We start from the raw sequence: 23,659 nt of genomic DNA on the forward strand, positions 1-23,659 counted from the left end.
AGTTGATTGGCCAAAGGGATACAAGGCTGGAGAAGGGAGAGGATCATGGGATGGGAAGCCTAGAGAGAAAGAAAGGGGGAGGAGAGCCCAGAGGATGGAGAGCAAGTAAGGAGTTATAGTGAGAGGGACAGAGGGAGGAAAAAAAGGGGAAAAAATAATAAATAGATAAGGGATGGGGTACGAAGGGGAGGAGGGGCATTAACGGAAGTTAGAGAAGTCAATGTTCGTGCCATCAGGTTGGAGGCTACCCAGATGGAATATAGGGTGTTGTTCCTCCAACCTGAGTGTGGCTTCATCTTGACAGTAGAGGAAGCCGTGGATAGACATATCAGAATGGGAATGGGACGTGGAATTAAAATATGTGGCCACTGGGAGATCCTGCTTTCTCTGGCGGACAGAGCGTAGGTGTTCAGTGAAACGGTCTCCCAGTCTGCGTCGGGTCTCGCCAATATATAGAAGGCCGCACTGGGAGCAGCGGAAGCAGTATATCACCCCAGCCGACTCACAGGTGAAGTGTTGCCTCACCTGGAAGGACTGTCTGGGGCCCTGAATGATGGTAAGGGAGGAAGTGTAAGGGCATGTGTAGCACTTGTTCCGCTTACAAGGATAAGTGCCAGGAGGGAGATCGGTGGGAAGGGATGGGGGGGACGAATGGACAAGGGAGTCGCGTAGGGAGCCATCCCTGTGGAAAGCGGGGGGGGGGGGGGGGGGAGAGAAAGATGTGCTTAGTGGTGGGATCCCGTTGGAGGTGGCGCGGAAGTTACGGAGAATTATATGTTGGACCCAGAGGCTGCTGGGGTGGTAGGTGAGGACAAGGGGAACCCTATTCCTAGTGGGGTGGTGGGAGGATGGGGTGAGAGCAGATGTGCGTGAAATGGGAGAGATGCGTTTGAGGGCAGAGTTGATGGTGGGAGGGAAGCTCCTTTCTTTAAAAAAGGAAGACATCTCCTTCAACACACATCAAAGTTGCTGGTGAACGCAGCAGGCCAGGCAGCATCTCTAGGAAGAGGTACAGTCGACGTTTCAGGCCGAGACCCTTTGTCTAGTCCTGACGAAGACTAACTAATTTCCAGCATCTGCAGAATTTCTGTTGTTTGCGTTTTTAAAAAAGACATCTCCTTCATCCTGGAATGAAAAGTCTCCTCCTGAGAGCAGATGCAGCGGAGACGGAAGAATTCTGAGAAGGGAATGGCATTTTTGCGAGAGACAGGGTGGGAAGAGGAATAGTCCAGGTAGCTGTGAGAGTCCGTAGGCTTATAGCAAACATCAGTAGATAAGCTGTCTCCAGAGATAGAGACAGAAAGATCAAGAAAGGGGAGGGAGCTGTCGGAAATGGACCAGGTAAACTTGAGGGCAGGGTGAAAGTTGGAGGCAAAGTTAATGAAGTCAACGAGCTCAGCATACGTGCAAGAAGCAGCACCAATGCAGTCGTTGATGTAGTGAAGGAAAAGTGGAGGACAGATACCAGTATAGGCTTGGAACATGGATTGTTCCACAAAGCCAACAAAAAGGCAGGCAGAGCTGGGACACATACGGGTGCCCATGGCTACACCTTTAGTTTGGAGGAAGTGGGAGGAGCCAAAGGAGACATTATTAATAGTAAGGACTAATTCCGCTGGACGGAGGAGAGTGGTGGTAGAGAGGAACTGGTTAGGTCTACTGTCAAGATGAAGCCACACTCAGGTTGGAGGATCAACACCTTATATTCCATCTGGGTAGCCTCCAACCAGATGGCATGAACAGTGACTTCTCTAACTTCCGTTAATTCCCCTCCTCCCCATCGTACCGGATCCCTTATTTATTTATTTATTTATTCATTCCCCCCCCCCCCCCCCACCCCCGTCCCCCCCACTATAACTCCTTGCCTGCTCTCCATCCTCTGGGCTCCCCTCCTCCTTTCTTTCTCCCTTGGCTTCCCATCCCATGATCCTCTCCCTTCTCTAGCCTTATATCCCTTTTGCCAATCACCTGTCCATCCCTCCCCCTCCTGTCTTCTCCTATCATTTAGGATCTGCCCCTCCCCCTCTCAAATCTCTTACTATCTCTTCTTTCAGTTAGTCCTGACGCAGGGTCTCGGCCTGAAACGTCGACTGCACCTCTTCCTAGAGATGCTGCCTGACCTGCTGCGTTCACCAGCATTTTTTGTGAAGATGTTGGTGAGGCATAATTTAAAGTATTGTGTGCAGTTCTGGTCACTTACCTACAGAAAAGATGTCAATAAAATTGAAAGAGTGCAGATAAAATCTACAAGGATGTTACCAGGACATCAGGACCTGAGTTTATAGGGAAAGGTTGAACAAGTTAGGATTTTATTCCCTAGAGTATCAGAGAATAAAAGGAGACTTGACCATAGACAATAAGACATAGGAGCAGAATTAAGCAATTTGGCCAATGAGCCTGCTATGCCACTCAATCATGGATGATTCTTTTTTCCGCTCCATAGCCCCACTCCCAGGCCTTCTCCCCATAACCTTTGATGCCACGTAAATCCAATCAAGAACCTATCAATCTCTACCTTAAATACACCCAACAATGTGTCTTCCACTGCTGCCTATGGTAACAAATTCCAGAAATTCACCACCCTCTGGCTGAAGAAACCTCTCTGCATCTATTTTAAATAGATGTCCCTCTGTATTGAGGCTGTGCTTGTTTGTCCAAGACTCAGCCACATCGACTGTCTAGGCCTTTCAACATTTGAAAGGTTTCAATGAGATCCCCCAACCCAGCCATCTAAATTCCAGCGAGTACAGACCCAGAGCTATCAAACGTTCCTTTCATTCCCAGAATCATCCTTGCGAACCTCCTCTGAACCATCTATAATGGCAGGACATCTTTTCACAGATGAGGAGCCCAAAGTGATCACAATACTCAAGATAAGGCCTCACCAGTGCCTTATAATGCCCCAGTATCACACCTCTCCTCTTGTATTCCAGATCTCTTGAAATTAATGCTAACATTGCATTTGCCTTCCTCACCACCAACTCAACATGCAAGTTAACCTTCAGGGTATTCTGCACAAGATCTCACAAGGCACTATGCACCTCAGATTTTTGGATTTTGTCCCCATTTAGAAAATAGTCTGCACTTTTATTTTTATGACCAAAGTGCATAATCATGCATTTTCCAACATTGTATTTCATTTGCCACTTTCTTGCCCATTCTCCTGATCTGTTGAAGTCCTTCTGCAGCCTTCCTGTTTCCTCCACAATACCTGCCCCTCCACCAATCTCGTGTCATCTGCAAACTTGGTAACAAAGCCATCTACTCCATCACCTAAATCATTGATATACAGCATAAAAAGAAGTGGTCCCAACACCAACCACTGCAGAACACCACTAATCACTGGTCACTAGAAAAGGATCCTTTTATTCCCACTCGCTGCCTCAAACAATCAGCCAATGTTCTAACCATGCTAGTAACTTTCCTGTAATACCATGGGCCTATAACTTGATAAGCAGGCTCATGTGTGACACTTTGTCAAAGGCTTTCCGAAAATCCAAATAAACAACATCCACTGCATCCCCTTCATCTATCCTACTTGTAATCTCCTCAAAGAAGTCCAACAGGTTCGCCAGGCAGGATTTTACCTGAAGGAAACCATTCTGACTTTGTACTATCTTGTCCTGCGTCTCCAAGTACTCCACACAGGGAGACGGGGCACCTCAAGGCAACTCGTGTGGCAGAACTCTCAAGGGATACGATTAAATATTCTCATTTCAGCCTGATACAGCTAAAAAGCACAACTGCTTCCAAGGTGTGTGGTTAGGCATAGCTCAGATACCAACTATAAATTTGTTGACGATTGTTGGTAGAATCTCAGGTGGTGACAAGAGGGCATACAGGAGTGAGATATGCCAACTAGTTGAGTGGTGCTGCAGCAACAACCTGGCACTCAACGTCAGTAAGACAAAAGAGCTGATTGTGGACTTCAGGAAGGGCAAGATGAAGGAACACTTACCAATCCTCATAGAGGGGTCAGAAGTGGAGAGGTGAGCAGTTTCAAGTTCCTGGGTGTCAAGATCTCTGAGGACCTAACCTGGTTGCAACGTATTGATGCAGTTATAAAGAAGGCTTGACAGCCACTATACTTCATTAGGAGTTTGAAGAGATTTGGCATGTCAACAAATACACTCAAAAATTTCTACAAATGTACCGTGGAGAGTATTCTGACAGGCTGTATCACTGTCTGGTATGGAGGGGCTACTGCACAGGACTGAAAGAAGCTGCAGAGGGTTGTAAATTTAGTCAGCTCCATCTTGGGTACTAGCCTACAATGTACTTAGGACATCTTCAAGGAACGGTGTCTTAAAAAGATAGCATCGATTATTAAAGACCTCCAGCACTCAGGGCATGCCCTTTTCTCATTGTTACCATCAGGTAGGAGGTATAGAAGCCTGAAGGCACACACACAGCGATTCAGGAACAGCTTCTTCCCCTCTGCCATCAGATTCCTAAATGGACATTGAACCCATGAACACTACCTCACTTTTTAAAAATATATATTATTTCTGCTTTTTGCACGATTTTTAAACTATCTAATATACGTATACTGTAATGGATTTACTTATTTATTTTTTCTTCTATATTATGTATTGCATTGAATTGCTGCTGCTAAGTTAACAAATTTCACGACACATGCTGGTGATAACAAACCTGATTCTGACTCCAACCCTAACAATTGACTCCAACATCTCTCAACCACTAAGGTCAGGCTAACTGGTCTATAATTTCCTTTCTTCTGCCTGCCTCCTCTCTTAAATGACATTTGCAATTTTCCAGTCCTCTGGCACCATGCCAGAGTCCAATGACTCGTGAAAGATCATTACTAATGCCTCTACAATCTCTACTGCTATTTCTTTCAGAACCCTTGTATGTAGTTACACAGGTGACTTATGTAGCTCTATGTCTTTCAGCTTTCTGAACACCTTCTCCCTTGTAATAGTAACTGCACTCACTTCTCTTCCCTCACATCCTTCAACATATGACACAGTGAAGACTGATGCAAGATACTCATTTAGTTAATCAGCCATCTCCTTGTCCCCAGTTATTATTTCTCCAGCCTCATTTTCTTGCGGTCCTATATCCACTCTCATCTCTCTTTTTTTTTCACATATTTGAAAAAGCTTTTACTTTCCACTTTGATATTGCTTTCATATTTAATCTTTTCTCTCCTAATGATTCTTTTAGTTGCTCTCTGTAGGTTTTTAAAAGCTTCCCAAACCTCTATCTTCCTGCTATTTTTTTTCTTTGTTGTATGCCCTCTCTTTTGCTTTTACATTAGCTTTGACTTCCCTTGTCGGCTACAGTTGTACTATTTTCCCATTTGAGTACTTCTTTGTTTTTGGAATACATCTATCCTGTACCTTCCTCATTTCCTCCAGAAACTCACACCATTGCTGCTCTGCTGTTACCCTACCAACAGCTCCTTCCAACTTACTTTGGCCAACTCCTCTCTCAGACACTACACTACTAGAACTAGGGAACATAACCTCAAGATTCGGGGGAGTAGATTTAGGATGGAGATGAGGAGGGCTTTTCCCAGAGAGTGGCGAATCTGTGGAATTCTCTGCCTAATGAACCGGTGGAGGCTTCATTCCCTCCCCCCACCTTCTTTATAGGGCCTCTGCCCCTTCCCTCTTCAGTCCTGACGAAGGGTTCTGGCCCGAAACGTTGACTGGTCATTTCCACGGATGCTGCCCGACCTGCTGAGTTCCTCCAGCGTGTTGTGAGTGAAGCAGTGGAGGCTACCTCAGTAAATATATTTAAGACAAGGTTTGATAGATTTTTAAAAATTTATTCATTTACAGGATGCGGGTGTCGCCAGCTAAGTCAGCTGCCCATCCCAGGTTGCCCTTGAGAAGGTGGTGATGAGCTGCCTTCTTGAACCGCTGCAGTCCAAGGTACACCCACAGTGCTGTTAGGGAGGGAATTCCATGATTTTGACCCAGCGACAATGAAGGAACAACGATATGCATAGTAGGGGAATTAAGGGTTATTGGGAAAAAGGTAACTAGGTGGAGATGCGTATGGCCAGATCATATTGAATGGCAGAGCAGGCTCGATGGGCCAGATGGCCTACTCCTGTTCCCATTTCCTATGTCCTTATGAAATTCTGTTATGACAGACTTTGCTTTCTCCCCATCAGGCTTTAAGTTAACTCAATCATATTGTGATCACTGCTTCCTAAGAGTTCCTTTACCTTAAGCTCCTTAAATTGCGTCTAGTTCATTACGACACCCAATCCAGTAAAGCTGATCCCCTTGTAGGCTCAATCACAAACTGCTCTCAAAGCCATCTCTTACGCATTCAACAAACTCACTCTCTTGAGATCCATTACTAACTTGATTTTCCCAATCGACCTGCATGCTAAAGTATCTGATGACTATCATAAAATTGCCCTTCTGACATGCCCTTTCTATATCTCATTGCAATCTGTGGTCCACATCCCAGCTACTGTTGGGAGGCCTGTATAAAACTGCCATCAGGGTCCTCTTACCCTTGCAGTTTCTTAACTCAACCCACAAGGCTTCAGCATCTTCCGATCCTATGTCACGTCTTTCTACTGATCTGATGCCATGTTTTTACCAGCAGAGCCAAGCCACCTCCTCTGCCTACCCCCTACCCCTCCAATACAATGTGTAATCTTGGATATTCCGCTTCCAACTACAACCATCCCTCAGCTGTGGTTCAGTGATGGCCACAACATCCTACCTGACAATCTGTAATAGTGCAACAAGATCATCCACGTTATTTCCTATACTCCACGCATAGACATTTGATAGAGATGTATACATAGAATATAAGGGGCATACATAGGGTAAATGCAGACTTTTTCCACTGAAGTTGGGTGGAATGACAACTACAGGTCATGGGTTAAAGGTAAAAGGTGAAATGTCTAAGGGGAACATGTGGCGAGTATCTTCACTCAGAGGGTGGTGAGAGTATGGAACAAGCTGCCACCACAAATGGTGGATATAGGTTTGCATTCAACATTTAACAAAAATTTGGATAGGTACATAGGTGGGAGGGGTATGGAGGGGTATGGTGCAGGTTGATGAGACTAGACAGATAAATAGTTCTGTAAAGACTAGAGGGGCCAAAGGGCCTGTTTCTGTGCTGTAGTGTTCTATGACTCTATAATCACAAGAGATTCTGCAGAGGCTAAAAATCTTAAGCATACGCACCAAATGCTGAAGGTACTCAAAGTCAGGCAGCATCTATGGAGGGGAATAAACAATTGATATTTCAGGCCAAGTCCTGATGAAGATTCTCAGCCAAAATACCGACTGTTTATTCACCTCCCTGGAGGAGAATAAACAGAGATTATTCTGCAGAGTGCAACTACTGTTGTGTCTCAGAAACTATTGGGCTGAAAAGCATTAAGTGATCCCTCTAAAATTCTCGTGTTTCTTTTTTCTGATCTATGGTTACTCAAAGAAAAACAAAAACTAGAAGATACCATTTGTAAAACACAAAAGGTGATAGTAAAACTAAATTGTTGCCAATGTTTACAACATACCCATCTATTATTAAACTCTCATAGGATGCCTTTTTATCGCAGACTGGACAAATCCACGTGGGCTTCTTTTCATTCATTTGAAGGTAGAGTGCAGCATCAAAGCACTGTAGATGTGTACAACTGACAGCACGGCAAGGGACCGTCAGGCGCATCTTCCCCAACTATAAAAATCAAAAGCCGAACGTTAAACTTCATACAACTAACTCAAATCAATACGCACACTAATTTTATTTGTGAAACTAAAAAATTACAAGTTCAGTTTAACAGTAAAATATGTAGATTCTGATTTTGACAACTAGTTGATGCAGAATATCAGAGTGAATAAAAGCAAAGAGATCAGCATTATTTGTTGCATGCACAGTGAGACATCAAAGTAAACAGTGAAATGTGTCGTTTGTGTCAACGACCAACAGTCTGAGGAATATCTTGGGCTGGGCAGCCCACAGGTATCCCCAAAGCTTCCAATGCCAACATAGCATGTTCACAACTTACTAACCCTAACCTATACATCTGTGCAATGTTCAAGGAGGTACCTAATCAAGTGGCCACCAAGTGTATTTCTGCATGTTCAGTGTCTTTTGCTGCTGTAGCCATCCACTTCAGAGATACTCTTCTGCACACCACTGTTGTAACACGTGGTTACTTGAGATACTGTCATCTTCCTGTCAGCTTGAACTGGTCTGGCCATTCTCCTCTGACCTCCCTCATTAACAAGGCACCCATAAAACTGCCACTCACTGGATGTTTTTTGTTTATTGCACCACTCTCTGTAAACTCTAGAAACTGCCGGTGTGAAAATTCCAGGAGATCAGTCTCTGAGATGTTCAAACCACACCCATCTGGAACCAACAATCATTCCACAGTCCAAGTCACTTAGATCACAATTCTTCCCAATTCTGATGTTTGGCCTCTTGACCATGTCTGCGTACTTTTATGCATTGAGTTGCTGCCACAGGATTAGCTGATTAGGTATTTGTATTAATGAGCAGGTATACAGATGTATCTAATAAAGTCGCCACTGAGTGTAAATTTAGACAGACTGATGATGCTCTAATATAGAGCAAAAAGGTTGTGAAAGGAATTCAGTCCTTGAGGAAGCAACTTTAGAGAGAAATGGGTAGTTAACATTTCAGACTAAGCCCTTTCATCTAGACTCAAAGAATAGAGGGGACATGACCGGCACTTATACCTGTTATCGCCCCTCTACTCTTAGTCCAGATGAAAGATCCCGATCCAAAACTGACTGTCAATTTCCTTCTACAGATGCTGCCTGATCTGCTCAGTTCCCTCTGCAGCCTGTTTTTTTGCTTGTCACACTTTGACTTTATGTTCTATTACAAACACCTAAAACAGGATCTTCAGAGGGCTGCTTCCCATTCAGACATGATATCTCTTTAACATCTGTCCAGTTTATTCCCACTGATATTGCTAATTCAGAGCTTTATAAAGAAAGCTTCACTTTAAAGATCTCAGGTGAATCTTTTTTCAAAAAACTTGAAACTCATCATTAACTTCCAAGATATTTTTGGTAGTCTAGTTTTTTTTTTGTTGGACTTTGTGTCTGCCAGTGTGAAGGCAAACTTGCTGAAATGCACAGCACTGAATGCTCTGAAATATTCTTTAACATCCTTTTCATGAAGGCAGCTAGCATGAGATGATTACAGCAGTGATTTGTGCTCAATTTTCGCTGCTTTCTGTAAGGAATTTGTACATTCTCCCCGTGACTGTGTTGGTTTCCTCCAGGTGACCTGGTTCTCTCCCACATTCCAAAAGCATGTGCGTTAAGGTTAGTAAGTTGTGGACAAGATGTTTTTGCATCTGGAAGCATGGCTACACTTGCAGGTTACCACCAGCACATCCTCGGACAGTGTTGGTCGTTGATGCATTTCAGAATCTGATTCAGATTTATTTGTTGCATGTACATAGAACATGTTTCTGCATCTACCACATGTGACAATAAAGCAATTAGGGTTATGCACCACCCAGCAACCCACATATTTAATCCTGTGGCTAATAAAGTGGCCAATGAGTGTACATTTCACATGTTGCAGAAGGATAGTTCAGAATTTAAAACAAATATTGGATTAGTTTCAGCTATCATTTCAATTGCATGTTACAAAGAAGAATGCATGATTTATTCTACAGGAATACTCACCCAAGGGCATCTAGAGAAAAAGTACAGTAATTCCCACACCCTGATAAATGCTGATAAACCAGCAACTTACTGGACACATCAATGAGACTCTGAGACTTGTGGTTGCAATTTCACTATCAGGATCTGCAGTCAGCTTCTCTTTAACTGAAGAAATATAAACAGTAACAATTGTAACTGAGTTATTAATACCACTGGACAACAAAGATTTTGCTTCCTAAATACTTTTGGGTGTATCTTATGGATTTTGGGCTGCTGATCATGAAAATCACCTTGACATATCCCTAAACACAAACACGCGGAAATCTGCAGATGCTGGAAACTCAAGCAACACACATTAAAAATGCTGGTGAACACAGCAGGCCAGGCAGCATCTATAGGAAGAGGTACAGTCGATGAATTTAAAAACGTAAACATGAGGAAATATGCAGATACCGGAAATTCAAGCAACATGCATGAATTTAAAAACACAGACACGAGGAATGTCGACTGTACCTCTTCCTATAGATGCTGTCTGGCCTGCTGCGTTCACCAGCAATTTTTATGTATGTTGCTTGACATATCCCTACCACACAACTTTTTTTTAAAATCGTGTAATTTGTTATTTTAGTTCATTATTTAAGTTCATTGAAATGTTGCCCAAATCAGAAGCTGCAACGTTTTCTGCCTTGTCCAGGCATGCCTGGGCAGGGTGGATGTTGCATGGCAGGACAGGATTTAGAAAGGCTATAAAGAACCACGCACACACATTGGGTTTACATGTTGTCATGTGTGACGCCAAGCAGAGCTACCGGACGGATGATGCTAATGAGAGAGATAACGGAAGACAATGGAGAAACATTCAAAATGCTAATAAGACAGAAGAGAGAGATTAACGAGAAAGAAACACAATTCAGATATTGACAGACCGGTTGCTTTGAACCTGAACTGTTTGAAGTTTGATGGACAGGTGATACCCCAGCAGGGGGATAAAAAGAGCAGGTTTGCTAAGGCACGAGACACGCCACGAGACCCTGGAAACAGCAGAGTGCCCCCACAAGTTGGTGAGACTTTGGAGGACTGGTTCGCGGGAACCGATCAGAGGCTCACAGGGTGTAAAGGTACTATTGGTGGGAACCTGGGGTGGGTGTCCGCCCTTGCCTGGGTGCCCGGTTCACCGTGGAAGAATGATCGTATCCAGAACGGGGGGGGGCGGGGGTCACAGTCGGTGTCTACAGCGGGATTAGAGGACATCAAAAGGTCTTCCTGAAACCAACTGCATCTCTCACTCACTCTCTCTCTCTCTCCTCCCCCCCCAACGGTACAACAGCAGCGACTACTTCGAACTGCACTAAACTGAACTGAACTCAGCTTCACTGAAGACTGATCATTTTACCCCTAGACTGCAATAGAGCTTGGTTGATTCCTATTACCCTAGTTCTGTGTATATGTGTGTATTATCATTGCTAACCTGTTACATTTATATCCTTACGATTAGGGTACTGTATTACTTATTTCTTTAATAAAACTTTATTAATTCCTAGTAATCACAGACTCCAACGAGCGTTCCATTTCTGCTGGTTTGGCAACCCAGTTACGGGGTACGTACCAATCTATATCGGCTTGTCATCATGCTGATGCGCATATTATGTGTACTCATTATAATAAAGTAATTATATTTTCAGGAGTATTTGTGACAAGAAAATGTCTCGGCAATGTTGCAACAGCCTTGATACATTGCGATATTTGTGGTGAATATACGCTTAAATCTCAAAGACGGAGCATGACTTGTCTTATTAAGAAAACCTATGGGTGTAAAATTGGCAACCAAGACAAAGCCTTGGGTGTAAAATTGGCAACCAACCAAAACTTTTGTTGTGCAACATGTGCTGTCATCCTTAGAGCTTGAATCAGTGGTACATGGAAGTCAATGCCGTTTGCTGTCTTGATGATATGGTGAGACAATAGACAATAGGTGCAGGAGTAGGCCATTCGGCCCTTCGAGCCAGCACCACCATTCACTGTGATCATGGCTGACCATCCACAATCAGTATCCAGTTCCTGCCTTCTCCCCATATCCCTTGACTCCGCTACCCTCCAAATATCCGACCTGCCTCTCGTTTTTTTTTGCACTACCTTACTTTCCCTTTTCTATTTTCTATTTATGACCTATAATTTAAATTTTAAATATTTACTATTGATTTGTACTCCAGGCAGCGCGAAGCGCAGAATCAAATATCGCTGTTATGATTTGTAAGTCCTAGTAACAATTGTTTGGCGACAATAAAAGTATTAAGTAAAGCTCTATCTAACCCATTCTTGAAAGCATCCAGAGAATTGGCCTCCACTGCCTTCTGAGGCAGAGCATTCCAGAGATCCACAATTCTGTGGGTGAAAAAGTTTTTCCTCAACTCCGTTCTAAATGGCCTATCCCTTATTCTTAAACTGTGGCCACTGGTTCTGGACTCCCCCAACATCGGGAACATGTTTCCTGCCTCTAGCATGTCCAATCCCTTAATAATCTTATATGTTTCAGTCAGATCCCCTCTCACCCTTCTAAATTCCAGTGTATACAAGCCCCGTCGCTCCAATCTTTCAACATATGACAGTCCCGCCATCCTGGGAATTAACCTCGTGAACCTACGCTGCACTCCCTCAATAGCAAGAATGTCCTTCCTCAAATTTGGAGACCAAAACTGCCCACAATACTCCAGTTGTGGTCTCACCAGGGCCCTGTACAACTGCAGAAGGACCTCTTTGTCCTATATTCAACTCCCCTTGTTATGATGGCCAACATGCCATTAGCTTTCTTCACTGCCTGCTGTACCTGCATGCTTACTTTCAGTGACTGATGAACAAGGACAACTAGATCTCATTGTACTTCCCCTTTTCCTAACTTGACACCATTCAGATAGTAATCTGCCCAGTCACCCAACCTATCCAAGTCACCCTGCATTCTCATAACATCCTTCTCACATTTCACACTGCCACCCAGCTTTGTGTCATCTGCAAATTTACTAATGTTACTTTTAATCCCTTCATCTAAATCATTAATGTATATTGTAAATAGCTGTGGTCCCAGCACCAAGCCTTGCGGTACCCCACTACTCACTGCCTGCCATTCTGAAAGGGACCTGTTAATTCCTACTCTTTGTTTTCTGTCTGCCATCCAATTTTCTATCCATGTCAGTACCCTACCCCCAATTTTGCCCACCAGTCTCCTATGTGGGACCTTATCAAAGGCTTTCTGAAAGTCCAGGTACACTACATCCACTGGCTCTCCTTTGTCCATTTTCATAGCTACATCCTCAAAAAATCCCAGAAGATTAGTCAAGCATGATTTCCCCTTCATAAATCCATGCTGACTCGGACTGATACTGTTACTGCTATCCAAATGTGCCGCTATTTTACCTTTTACAAATGACTCCAGCATCTTCCCCACCACTGGTGTCAGGCTAACTGGTCTATAATTCCCTGTTTTCTCTCTCCCTCCTTTCTTAAAAAGGGGGATAACATTAGCTACCCGCCAATCCACAGGAACTGATTCCAAATCTATAGAACATTAGAACTGATCTTGAATCTATAGAACATGAGAGAAGGATCATGTGACAGAGAAACCAGGCTCACTGGTTTCTCTGTTAAAAGCAAGAAATTCAATAACTACCCCAATCTCTCTTCAGCCATGAGACCTGTGCCGCATGACAACATTGTTCCAGCACCGAACATACCAGAGACACGGAGTCTAGCTAGAGGAGGCAGATGAAGACGCCATGACGCACGAGTCAAGAATGGAAAACGACACTGGTACAGATTTAGAACCCTTTATGAGAGGCACTGATTGTGCGGATAGCCAGAGGCTTTTTCTCAGGGTTGAAATGGCTAACACGAGGAGCCATAGTTTTAAGGTGGAAGTAGGTACAAGGGGGACATCAGAGGAAAGTTTTGCACACAGACACTGGTGGGTACGTGGATTGCTCTGCCAGCAAAGGTGGTAGAGGCGGACACAATAGGGTCTTTTAAGAGACTCTTAAAGATAGGTACATGGAGCTTAGAAAAATAGAGGGCTATGCGGTAGGGTAATTCTAGGCTGTTTCTAGAGTAGGTCAAATGGTTGGCACAACATTGTGGGCCCAAGGGCTTGTAATGTGCTGCAGATTTTCTATGTTTCTATGTTGAGTGAGCCTCATCTGACAACTCAATCTGAGTTAAATGACCTAGTCAGAGACTTCAGTTTGTCAAGGGCAAAAGCAGAATTACTGGGTTCAAGACTGCAAGGATGAAACCTACTGTCACCAGGCACAAAAATTTTCATGAAGGATTTCAATATTTGAGACAGATGTTTCCCAGAATCACTGATGCCAAGATTAAGGAAGAAGGCATTTTTGGTGGTCCAAATATCAAACAGGTTATCGATGACAGGCAATTCAAAGAACTTCTAATGGGACCGGAGAAAATCGCATGGAAGACATTCAAGGGCATTGTTGATAAATTTCTGGCAACTACAGAGCACCAATTTACATGCAGCTGGTTGACAGCATGTTTCAAGCATACAAAACCATGAAGTGCAACACATCACTAGTTTCATTTTCTGCATTCCCACTTAGACTTCTTCCCTGTAAATCTTGGTGCATCAATGACAAGCATAATTGAAGGTTTCACCAGGACATTGTGCTCAGGGAGAAATGGTATCAAGAATCCATCACTGCTGGCTGATTAATGTTAGACACTTAAGCAAGAAGCCTCAGACATTTGAGTATAATTGAAAATCATCAATAAAACATTTTTTAGCATTGTTGAATTATTGCAAAGTGTCAGCACTGTTATGCAATTAAATGCATTCTATTCAATAAAAATTTCTTGCTTCTCCAAATTCCTATGTGATACACGTAGTCTGAAATTATATTTGTGTTCAGCTTCAAGCAGTCTATTAGAACCACAAAAAAATTTCTGAGGAAGAACTTTTTAAAAAATTTGCTGCCCAGCGTAGTCTGCAGAAGACTTTGTTGGATCCAACTGTTTAGTTCTTAGATTAGACTGCTTAATTGATATTTTATTTGCAGTTTAACAATTAATTATCTGTTTGTATTTTATGCAATTACTTATATACAAGTAACTGTCTAGTATGCTTCCTAGTGGTAATTGCATACACAAGTTAAATTTGTTCCCCTAGTGGTTACACTGATACGATTCTGGAAGTTTCTCTTGGTAATGCATTATTTGAATAAGAGCTATCTCATTGGCTCACTCTTACCTATAAATCTGAATGAAATTTTCCACATCTATGTTGTATAAAAGAGCTGCTTCATGCTGGGCGGCATTTTCTGTTGATTCTCCCTCTCCAACTAGCAGACTTGCATCACTGTCCATTTTCTACATTCCTTTGTTCTATCAGCACTTAATAAAACCATCATGAATCAACAAATTTTGGGCTTCTTTGCTGACCTCCAAAAGAACCTTGGATTTAAACATCCGAGATGTCTCGGATCAGGTCCAGAATATTCTGAATGGACAGGGCGAGCAGCCAGTTGTCTTGGTACATGTTGATACCAATGACATAGATAGGACAAGGGAGGAGGTCCTGAAGAGAGATTTCCAGGAGTCAGCAAGGAAGCTGAGAAGCAGGACCTCCAGGGTAGTAATCTCAGGATTGCTACCTGTGCCACTGCTAGCGAGGGCAAGAATAGTAGGATCAAGCAGATGAATGAGCGGCTGAGAGACTGGTGCAGGGGGCAGGGCTTCAGATTCTTGGATCATTGGGGTCTCTCCTGGGGGAAGTATGACCTGTTCAAAATGGACAGGTTACACCTGAACCCGAAGGGGACCAATATCCTGGCGGGAAGGTTTAATAGAGCTGTTAGGGAGGGTTTAAACTAATTTGGCAGGGGGATGGGAACCGGAATGATAGAGCAGAGGAAGCAAAAAACAGAAATAAATCTAAGACAGTGAGCAGTAAAGATATCAGGAAAGACAGGCAGGTGATGGGGCAAATCTGCAGCCATTGGGATGAGTTGCAGTGCAATAAAGTCGCGGTGCAATCAAAGCAAAAAGTACCAAATACTGGTCTTAAGGTGTTATACTTAAATGCACGCAGCATAAGGAATAAGGTGGATGATCTTGTCGTACAGCTACAGATTGGCAGGTATGATATTGTGGCCATCAATGAGACGTGGCTAAAGGATGCACGTCGCTGGGAGCTGAACGTCCAAGGACACACGGTGTATTGGAAGGATAGGAAGGTAGGCAGAGGGGGTGGTGTGGCTTTATTGGTAAGAAATTATATCAAATCATTAGAAAGAGGTGACATAGGATTGGAAGGTGCAAAACCTTTATGGGTTGATCTAAGAAATTGCAGAAGTAAAAGGACCCTGATGGCAGTTATATACAGGCCTCCAAACAGCTGCAGTGATGTGGACTACAAATTACAACAGGAAATAGAAAAGGCTTGTCAGAAGGGCAGTGTTATGATAATTGTGGGGGATTTTAACATGCGAGTGGATTGGGAAAATCAGGCCGGCAATGGATCGCAAGAGAGAGAATTTGTAGAATGTCTGCGAGATGGCTTTTTAGAACAGCTTGTTGTTGAGCCCACTAGGGCATCGGCTGTACTGGATTGGGTATTGTGTAATGAACCTGAGGTGATCAGAGAGATTGAGGTGAAGGAACCCTTAGGAGCCAGCGATCATAACATGACTGAGTTCACTGTGAAATCTGAAGAGAAGCCGAAATCCGATGTGTCAGTATTTCAGTGGAGTAAAGGAAATTATAGTGGCATGAGAGAGGAATTGGCCAAAGTTGACTGGAAAGGGACACTGGCAGGAAGAACGGCACAGCAGCAGTGGCTGGAGTTTATGCGAGAAGTGAGGAAAGTGCAAGACAGGTATATGCCAAAAAAGAAGAAATTTTCCAATGGAAAAAGGATGCAACCGTGGCTGACAAGAGAAGTCAAAGCCAAAGTTAAAGCAAAGTACAGGGCATACAAGGAAGCAAAAATTAGTGGGAAGACAGAGGATTGGGAAGTTTTTAAAAGCTTACAAAAGGAAACTAAGAAGGTCATTAACTGAGAAAAGATGAACTATGAAAGGAAGCTAGCAAATAATATCAAAGAGGATACTAAAAGTTTCTTCAAGTACATAAAGAGTAAAAGACAAGTTTCTTCAAGTACATAAAGAGTAAAAGACAAGTATAGGACCGATAGAAAATGATGCTGGAGAAATTGTAATGGGAGATAAGGAGATGGCAGAGGAACTGAATGAGTGTTTTGCATCAGTCTTCACTGAGGAAGACATCAGCAGTATACCGGACACTCAAGGGTGGCAGGGAAGAGAAGTGTGTGCAGTCACAATTACGACAGAGAAAGTACTCAGGAAGCTGAGTAGTCTAAGGGTAGATAAATCTCCCGGACCAGATGGAATGCACCCTTGTGTTCTGAAGGAAGTAGCTGTGGAGACTGCGGAAGCATTAGCAATGATCTTTCAGAAGTCGATAGATTCTGGCATGGTTCCAGAGGACTGGAAGATGGCAAATGTCACTCCGCTATTTAAGAAGGGGGCAAGGAAGCAAAAAGGAAATTATAGACCTGTTAGCTTGACATCGGTGGTTGGGAAGTTGTTGGAGTCGATTGTCAAGGATGAGGTTACGGAGTACCTGGAGGCATATGACAAGATAGGCAGAACTCAGCATGGTTTCCTTAAAGGAAAATCCTGCCTGACAAACCTATTACAATTTTTTGAGGAAATTACAAGTAGGCTAGACAAGGGCAATGCAGTGGATGTTGTATATTTGGATTTTCAGAAGGCCTTTGACAAGGTGCCACACATGAGGCTGCTTAACAAGATAAGAGCCCATGGAATTACGGGAAAGTTACATACATGGATAGAGCATTGGCTGATTGGCAGGAAACAGAGAGTGGGAATAAAGGGATCCTATTCTGGTTGGCTGCTGGTTACCAGTGGTGTTCCACAGGGGTCCGTGTTGGGGCCGCTTCTTTTCACATTGTACATCAATGATTTGGATTATAGAATAGATGGCTTTGTGGCTAAGTTTGCTGATGATACCAAGATAGGTGGAGGGGCCGGTAGTGCTGAGGAAACAGAGAGTCTGCAGAGAGACTTGGATAGATTGGGAGAATGGACAAAGAAGTGGCAAATGAAATACAATGTTGGAAAGTGTATGGTTATGCACTTTGGCAGCAGAAATAAACAGGCAGACTATTATTTAAATGGGGAAAGAATTCAAAGTTCGGAGATGCAACGAGACTTGGGAATCCTCGTACAGGATACCTTTAAAGTTAACCTCCGGGTTGAGTTGGTGGTGAAGGCGGCGAATGCAATGTTGGCATTCATTTCTAGAGGAATAGAGTATAGGAGCAGGGATGTGATGTAGAGGCTCAATAAGGCGCTGGTAAGACCTCACTTGGAGTACTGTGGGCAGTTTTGGTCTCCTTATTTAAGAAAGGACATGCTGACATTGGAGAGGGTACAGAGAAGATTCACTAGAATGATTCCGGGAATGGGAGGGTTAACATATGAGGAAAGTTTGTCCGCTCTTGGACTGTATTCCTTGGAGTTTAGAAGAATGGGGGGGACCTCATAGAAACATTCCGGATGTCGAAAGGCATGGACAGAGTGGATATGGTAAAGTTGTTTCCCATGATGGGGGAGTCTAGTACAAGAGGGCATGACTTAAGGATTGAAGGGCGCCCATTCAGAACAGAGATGCAAAGAAATTTTTTTAGCCAGAGGGTGGTGAATCTATGGAATTTGTTGCCACCGGCAGCAGTGGAGGCCAAGTCACTGGGTGTATTTAAGGCAGAGATTGATAGGTATCTGAGTAGCCAGGGCATCAAAGGTGATGGTGAGAAGGCGGGGGAGTGGGACTAAATGGGAGAATGGATCAGCTCATGATAAAATGGCGGAGCAGACTCGATGGGCCGAATGGCCGACTTCTGCTCCTTGGTCTTATGGTCTAAGCTGCTCAAGTCAGCGCAGTATTAGCATCCACTTACTGAGTGCTCTGGAGTGGTCAGAATTCCTGATGCCTTTGCTTCTTAGCCTCTGTAGTAACACAGCTGACGTTAGCTGCTTCACCAGAAACACAGACACAGAATAATTCTGAAAAACAGCAGAGATTTTCTTTCATCTTTTTAATATCAGAATTCTTAGATCCACCATATTCTGAGAACATAGAGGCAACGGACACCTCTAATTTATTGCTAGTTTTTCTATGGCTAGGAACATTATTTATAGATTATTGAAAAAGAACTATAGACAAGAAAGAGATTACAATTAAAGTGTTATTCATAATCATCCTGTTGCATTTCCAGAAATATGTTATATTGCTACTTCCCTGTAATAGAATACATAATGCAGCTACAGCAGTGATTTGACTAGATGTATAAGTCTCAGGTACATACTACAATATAATATTAAAAACAGCTACTTGAGCTTGTTCTGCTATTCTATAAGATCCAATATTGGCCTCAACACCACTTTTTCCCATGGAAAATGGGCAGCCCCTTATTGTGAAATGTTGTCCTTGTTAGCGAAAACACCTCCTCAGCAGCCACTTCCTCAAAATCTTTATGCTTCAACAAGATCACATCTCAATTATTTAATTTCCCATCAGATCCAACCTGCTCAGCCTCATCCTATGTCAACCACAACATCCCAATAATCAACTTGATGAATCTCCTCTGCACTAAGCACTATGCAAAAAAAGTAATTCCTTAAATATGAAAAACAAAACCTTAGGTTCTGGGTCACTAAAGTTTTACTTTTATAATCCACACCCCTTGCAATAAAGGCCAATATTCTATTAGATTTCCTGATTTTCTGCAGCATCTGCCTCACCCCTATCCTGCCAAAGGGTCTCGACCCGAAACGTCGACTGCACTCTTTCATAGGTGCTGCCTAACTAGCATTTTGTGTATGTTGCTTGGATATCCAGCATCTGCATATTTTCTCTTGTTTGTCACCTCTATCCTTTCTCTTTAGAAATGCTAACCTGCTTGCATCATAGTTTTAATCTCTTTTTACATTGTAATTCCACATTTCATTTATTTCTCAAACATACATTTCAGACTCAGATCACCACCATCGGAGGGCATGTCTTTGACTCAAAATTCTCTCAAAAACCTGCTCACCTTGAAACCTATAAGATACTCTTTAAAACCTCTCTCATTGATCATACCTTTATTAATTTAATCTGTTGTTTCCTATATTAATTGAAGTTAATGTTTGCTGTCTGCTAAACTTCAGTAGAACAATTGAATAGTACAGGAGCTACACAAATCCAGGTTGCTGTTCAATTATTTATCGATATCCCTAGAAAACCAATCAACATTATCATCACAAGAAAGCCTGTGATTTTTTTTTTCGTTTACTTTGCTTAAACAGGTAAACCCCAATTAAATGAAAGCAACATCAAAAATCAGAAGGAGGGAAGATTCAAACTGCAACTTTGTTACAGAAAGGGTACTATGCTAACATAAGCAAACACAAGAGATTCCACAGATGCAGTAAATCCAGAGCAACACACACAAAATGATGGGAGAAATCAGTAGGTCAGGCAACATCTACGGAAATGAATAAACAGTCGATGTTTTGGGCTGAGTTCTGATGAAGGGTCTCTGCTTGAAACGACAACTGTTTTTCATTTCCATAGATGCTGCCTGACCTGCTGAGTTTCTCCAGCATCTTCTGTGTGTAACAAGGGGACACATTACAGCTATATCGGTCATTATAAAACTTTCCATACAAACTGTATAAATCTTAAGGCACATACACACTGATGGTCTTGATGAAGAGTTTCAGACCGAATCACAACCTTTTATTCTCCTCCATGGATGCTGCCTGACCTGTTGAGTTCCTCCATCGCTTTGCGTTGCTCAACCTTAAGGCATACTGATAATGCTTATATGTGATGGGAGATAGTGACTACATCATCATCATCATCAGGTGCCGTGCCCAGTTTGAGCTTTGACTGCCATGGCCCACACACTCCTGTTTCGCGTCAAGTGGATCAATTCAATGGTATTCATTTCCAGTTCTCTGGCTGCAGTCTCCATCATTATTTGTCTTTGTCCTCCTCTTGCTTTCTTCCCTTCAATCTTTCCCATAATTACCGTGCATTCTAACTCCTCTTTCCTGACCACATGTCCAATAAAGTTACGTGGCCTTTTCTTATCTCATGCATTATTTCTCTTTTTGTGTTTGCTCTGTTCATGACATCCTCGTTGGATATTCGTTTGGTCCATGATATTCTTTGCATCCTCCTCAAAACCCTTATCTCTGCTGCTTCAATTCGTTTCCTCATGTTACTAGATATTGTCCAACATTCTGAGCCACATAACGTAACTGGATAAACATAACATTTCAGTATTCTGAGGCAGGTTGTCATACCTAGTTTAGTATTGGTCAGTATACTCTTCATTCTCATAAAGGTGTCTTTTGCCATCCCTATTTTTCTTTTGATGTCCATGTCGCACCTGCCATCTGATGTCACCCAGCTTCCTAAGTAGCAAAAGTTCTGTACTTGTTTTATGTCTTCCCCGTTTATTCTCAGCCTGCAGATAGGATTCTCCTTCTTTTTGGATATCACCATACATTCTGTCTTTTTGCAAGTGATAGATAGATCCATTTTTGCACTTTCTTCAACAACTATATCGATTAAGTTTTGTAGTTCTTCCACTACTTGCAATTAACACAGTGTCATCTGCATATCTGAAATTATTGATGTTTTCACCGCCAACTTTGATTCCCAAGATGTCTCTTATTTTTTGTAATATTGTTTCACTGTACACATTAAATAAATCAGGGGAGAAAACACACCCTTGTCTAACGCCTCTCTTGATTTTCCTAAACTGACTCACTTCTCCATCTATTCTTACAGCGGCAGTTTGTTCCCAGTACAGACTTCTGATTAGGCAGAGGTCTTTCGGACCTAGATCTAGAGTTTTCTGTAAAATTTCAAATAACTTATTGTGCTTCGTGTTATCAAATGCTTTTGTGTAGTCGATAAAACAAACAAATCTTTTTGCACTTGAATAGCTCGTTCTGATAGTATCCTTAACATCAATATTGTGTTTCTTGTACCTTTGTCTTTCACAAAACCACATTGCTCTTTACCTATTTCAGCTTGTATCTTACTTTTAGCTCTTGTCATCAAAATTCTTAGAAGTGTCTTGGTGATATGACTCATTAAACTTATGGTCCTATGTAATTCACATTCTATTGCTCCAGTTTCTTAGGAAGATTGATAAATACTCAATTTTTCATCTCTTCTGGTATTATTCCAGTCTCATAAATGACATTGATTAAATCAGTGAGTTTTTCAATTCCATAATGTTCAAGGGTGATAATTTGTTCTATTACTAATTCATCAGGACCTGCTGCCTTTCCTTTCTTCATCTTATTTATTGCATTACGAACTTCAGATTTTAAAATACTTGGACCTTCAATGTTTTTCGCCTCGATCATCTTCAAACAATTCCTGAATATACTCAGTTCGTCTGTTCATAATTTCACCTCTTTCCATGATAATGGTACCGTCCTTTGCTTTCAAACATTCACCTGAAGAACAGAGGAGCTTTTTACCAGTGATATTCTTGATTTGTTGATGTAACCTTTTGGATCAGTAATAGGGATTCTTTCTATTTGCTCACATTCCTGGTTCAACCATTCTTCTTTGGCTTTTTGACATAAGGTTTTAACTTTTTAATCTAATGACTTACATTCTATAGGATTTGCTTTCTTCCGTCAGATTTTTGATTTCATCTATTATCCATTTATTCTTTGTGCTTTTTTCTTTTTTAGGAATCACTGACTTTGCTGATTCTAACAAGGTATCTTTTAGAGCAGTGGTCCCCAACCTCCGGGCTGCGGACTGATACCGGGCCGTGAAGCATGCAGTGGTGCAATGGTAGCTGGAACACACCCAGCTCATCTTTAAGAAAAAAGCCGAAATAGACAAGCTAATTAATTAGGTGCCGCCCGGCACGTAAATGTTGGCCCAGATCGGAACTGGGCCGACATTTATGTGCTGGGCGGCACCTAGTTAATTAACTTGTTTATTTCTGCTTTTTTCTTAAAGATGAGCTGGGTGCGTCCCGGCTTCCACTGCACGCTTCACGGCCCGGAGGCTGGGGACCACTACTTTAGAGAGTTAAATTTCATTTCTACATGATTGCTATCAACTTCAACAGATTCTATTTCTAGACTTTGAAATCTATTTACTTCAATTGTAAATTTTTGTCTTAAGTTTTCTTCTTTAATTAATTGCAAGTAGTCAAGGGATTGTTCAGGCTTTCACTTCTTTAGTTTTTTAAGTTTTACTTTTACATGACCTACTACTGGGTTATGGTCACTATTACAGTCTGCACCTGGATATGTTTTGCATTGAGTCACTTTTTCTAAATCTTTGGTTTATAGTAATAAAGTCAATTTGATTTCTAATGTTATCACCTGGACTCTTCGAGATCCACAAGCATCTTGGGTGGTTTTTAAAGTAGGTACTCATAATGACCTGATTATTCATCTTGCACCATTCTACCCATTTCTCACCTCTTTCATTTCATTCCCCTAGTCCAAATTTTCCTATGGTATTTCCATCAGCATCTTGCCCTACTTTAGCACTTAGATCTCCCATGACAATAACAATATCTTGAGATTTGCATTCATTCTTTGTTTGTTCAAGCTCTTCATAGAATTTATCTATATCATCATTTGTTGCATCTGTTGTTGGTGCATATACCTGTATAATTGCTAAATCAAATAGTTGTCCTCTGAATCTAACAAGGAGCATTCTTTCTGATATTGCCCAACGTCCTAAAACACTTTTTGCCATGTTTTCATCCATAAGAATTCCTACTCAATTAGTATGGGATGTTCGACAAGAATAAATTAGTGTTTTATTTCTATTCTGACATGTTCCAGCACCTATCCAATGAAGTTTGCTCATTGCCATGATGTTAATCTTTAGTTTTTCCATTTCATTTATCACATTGTCCAAAC

The 23,659-nt window shown here is 42.2% G+C and overlaps 1 protein-coding gene across 5 annotated transcripts in view; it reads right to left on the minus strand.

Moving 5' to 3' along the window:
* Positions 1-23,659, minus strand: part of pias2 (protein inhibitor of activated STAT, 2) — a 109,923-nt gene that overhangs the window by 38,861 nt on the left and 47,403 nt on the right. For all 5 annotated transcript variants that reach the window (XM_072252163.1, XM_072252161.1, XM_072252160.1 and 2 more), the window contains exons 7-9: positions 18,655-18,760; positions 9,745-9,818; positions 7,520-7,680 (exon numbers count right to left, since the gene is read on the minus strand). In XM_072252163.1, coding sequence (XP_072108264.1) covers positions 7,520-7,680; positions 9,745-9,818; positions 18,655-18,760 — 341 coding nt within the window. The remainder of the gene's footprint in view (positions 1-7,519; positions 7,681-9,744; positions 9,819-18,654; positions 18,761-23,659) is intronic.

Source organism: Mobula birostris, chromosome 3 (genome assembly GCF_030028105.1).
Source record: "Mobula birostris isolate sMobBir1 chromosome 3, sMobBir1.hap1, whole genome shotgun sequence".
Classification (NCBI taxonomy): Eukaryota; Metazoa; Chordata; class Chondrichthyes; order Myliobatiformes; family Myliobatidae; genus Mobula; species Mobula birostris.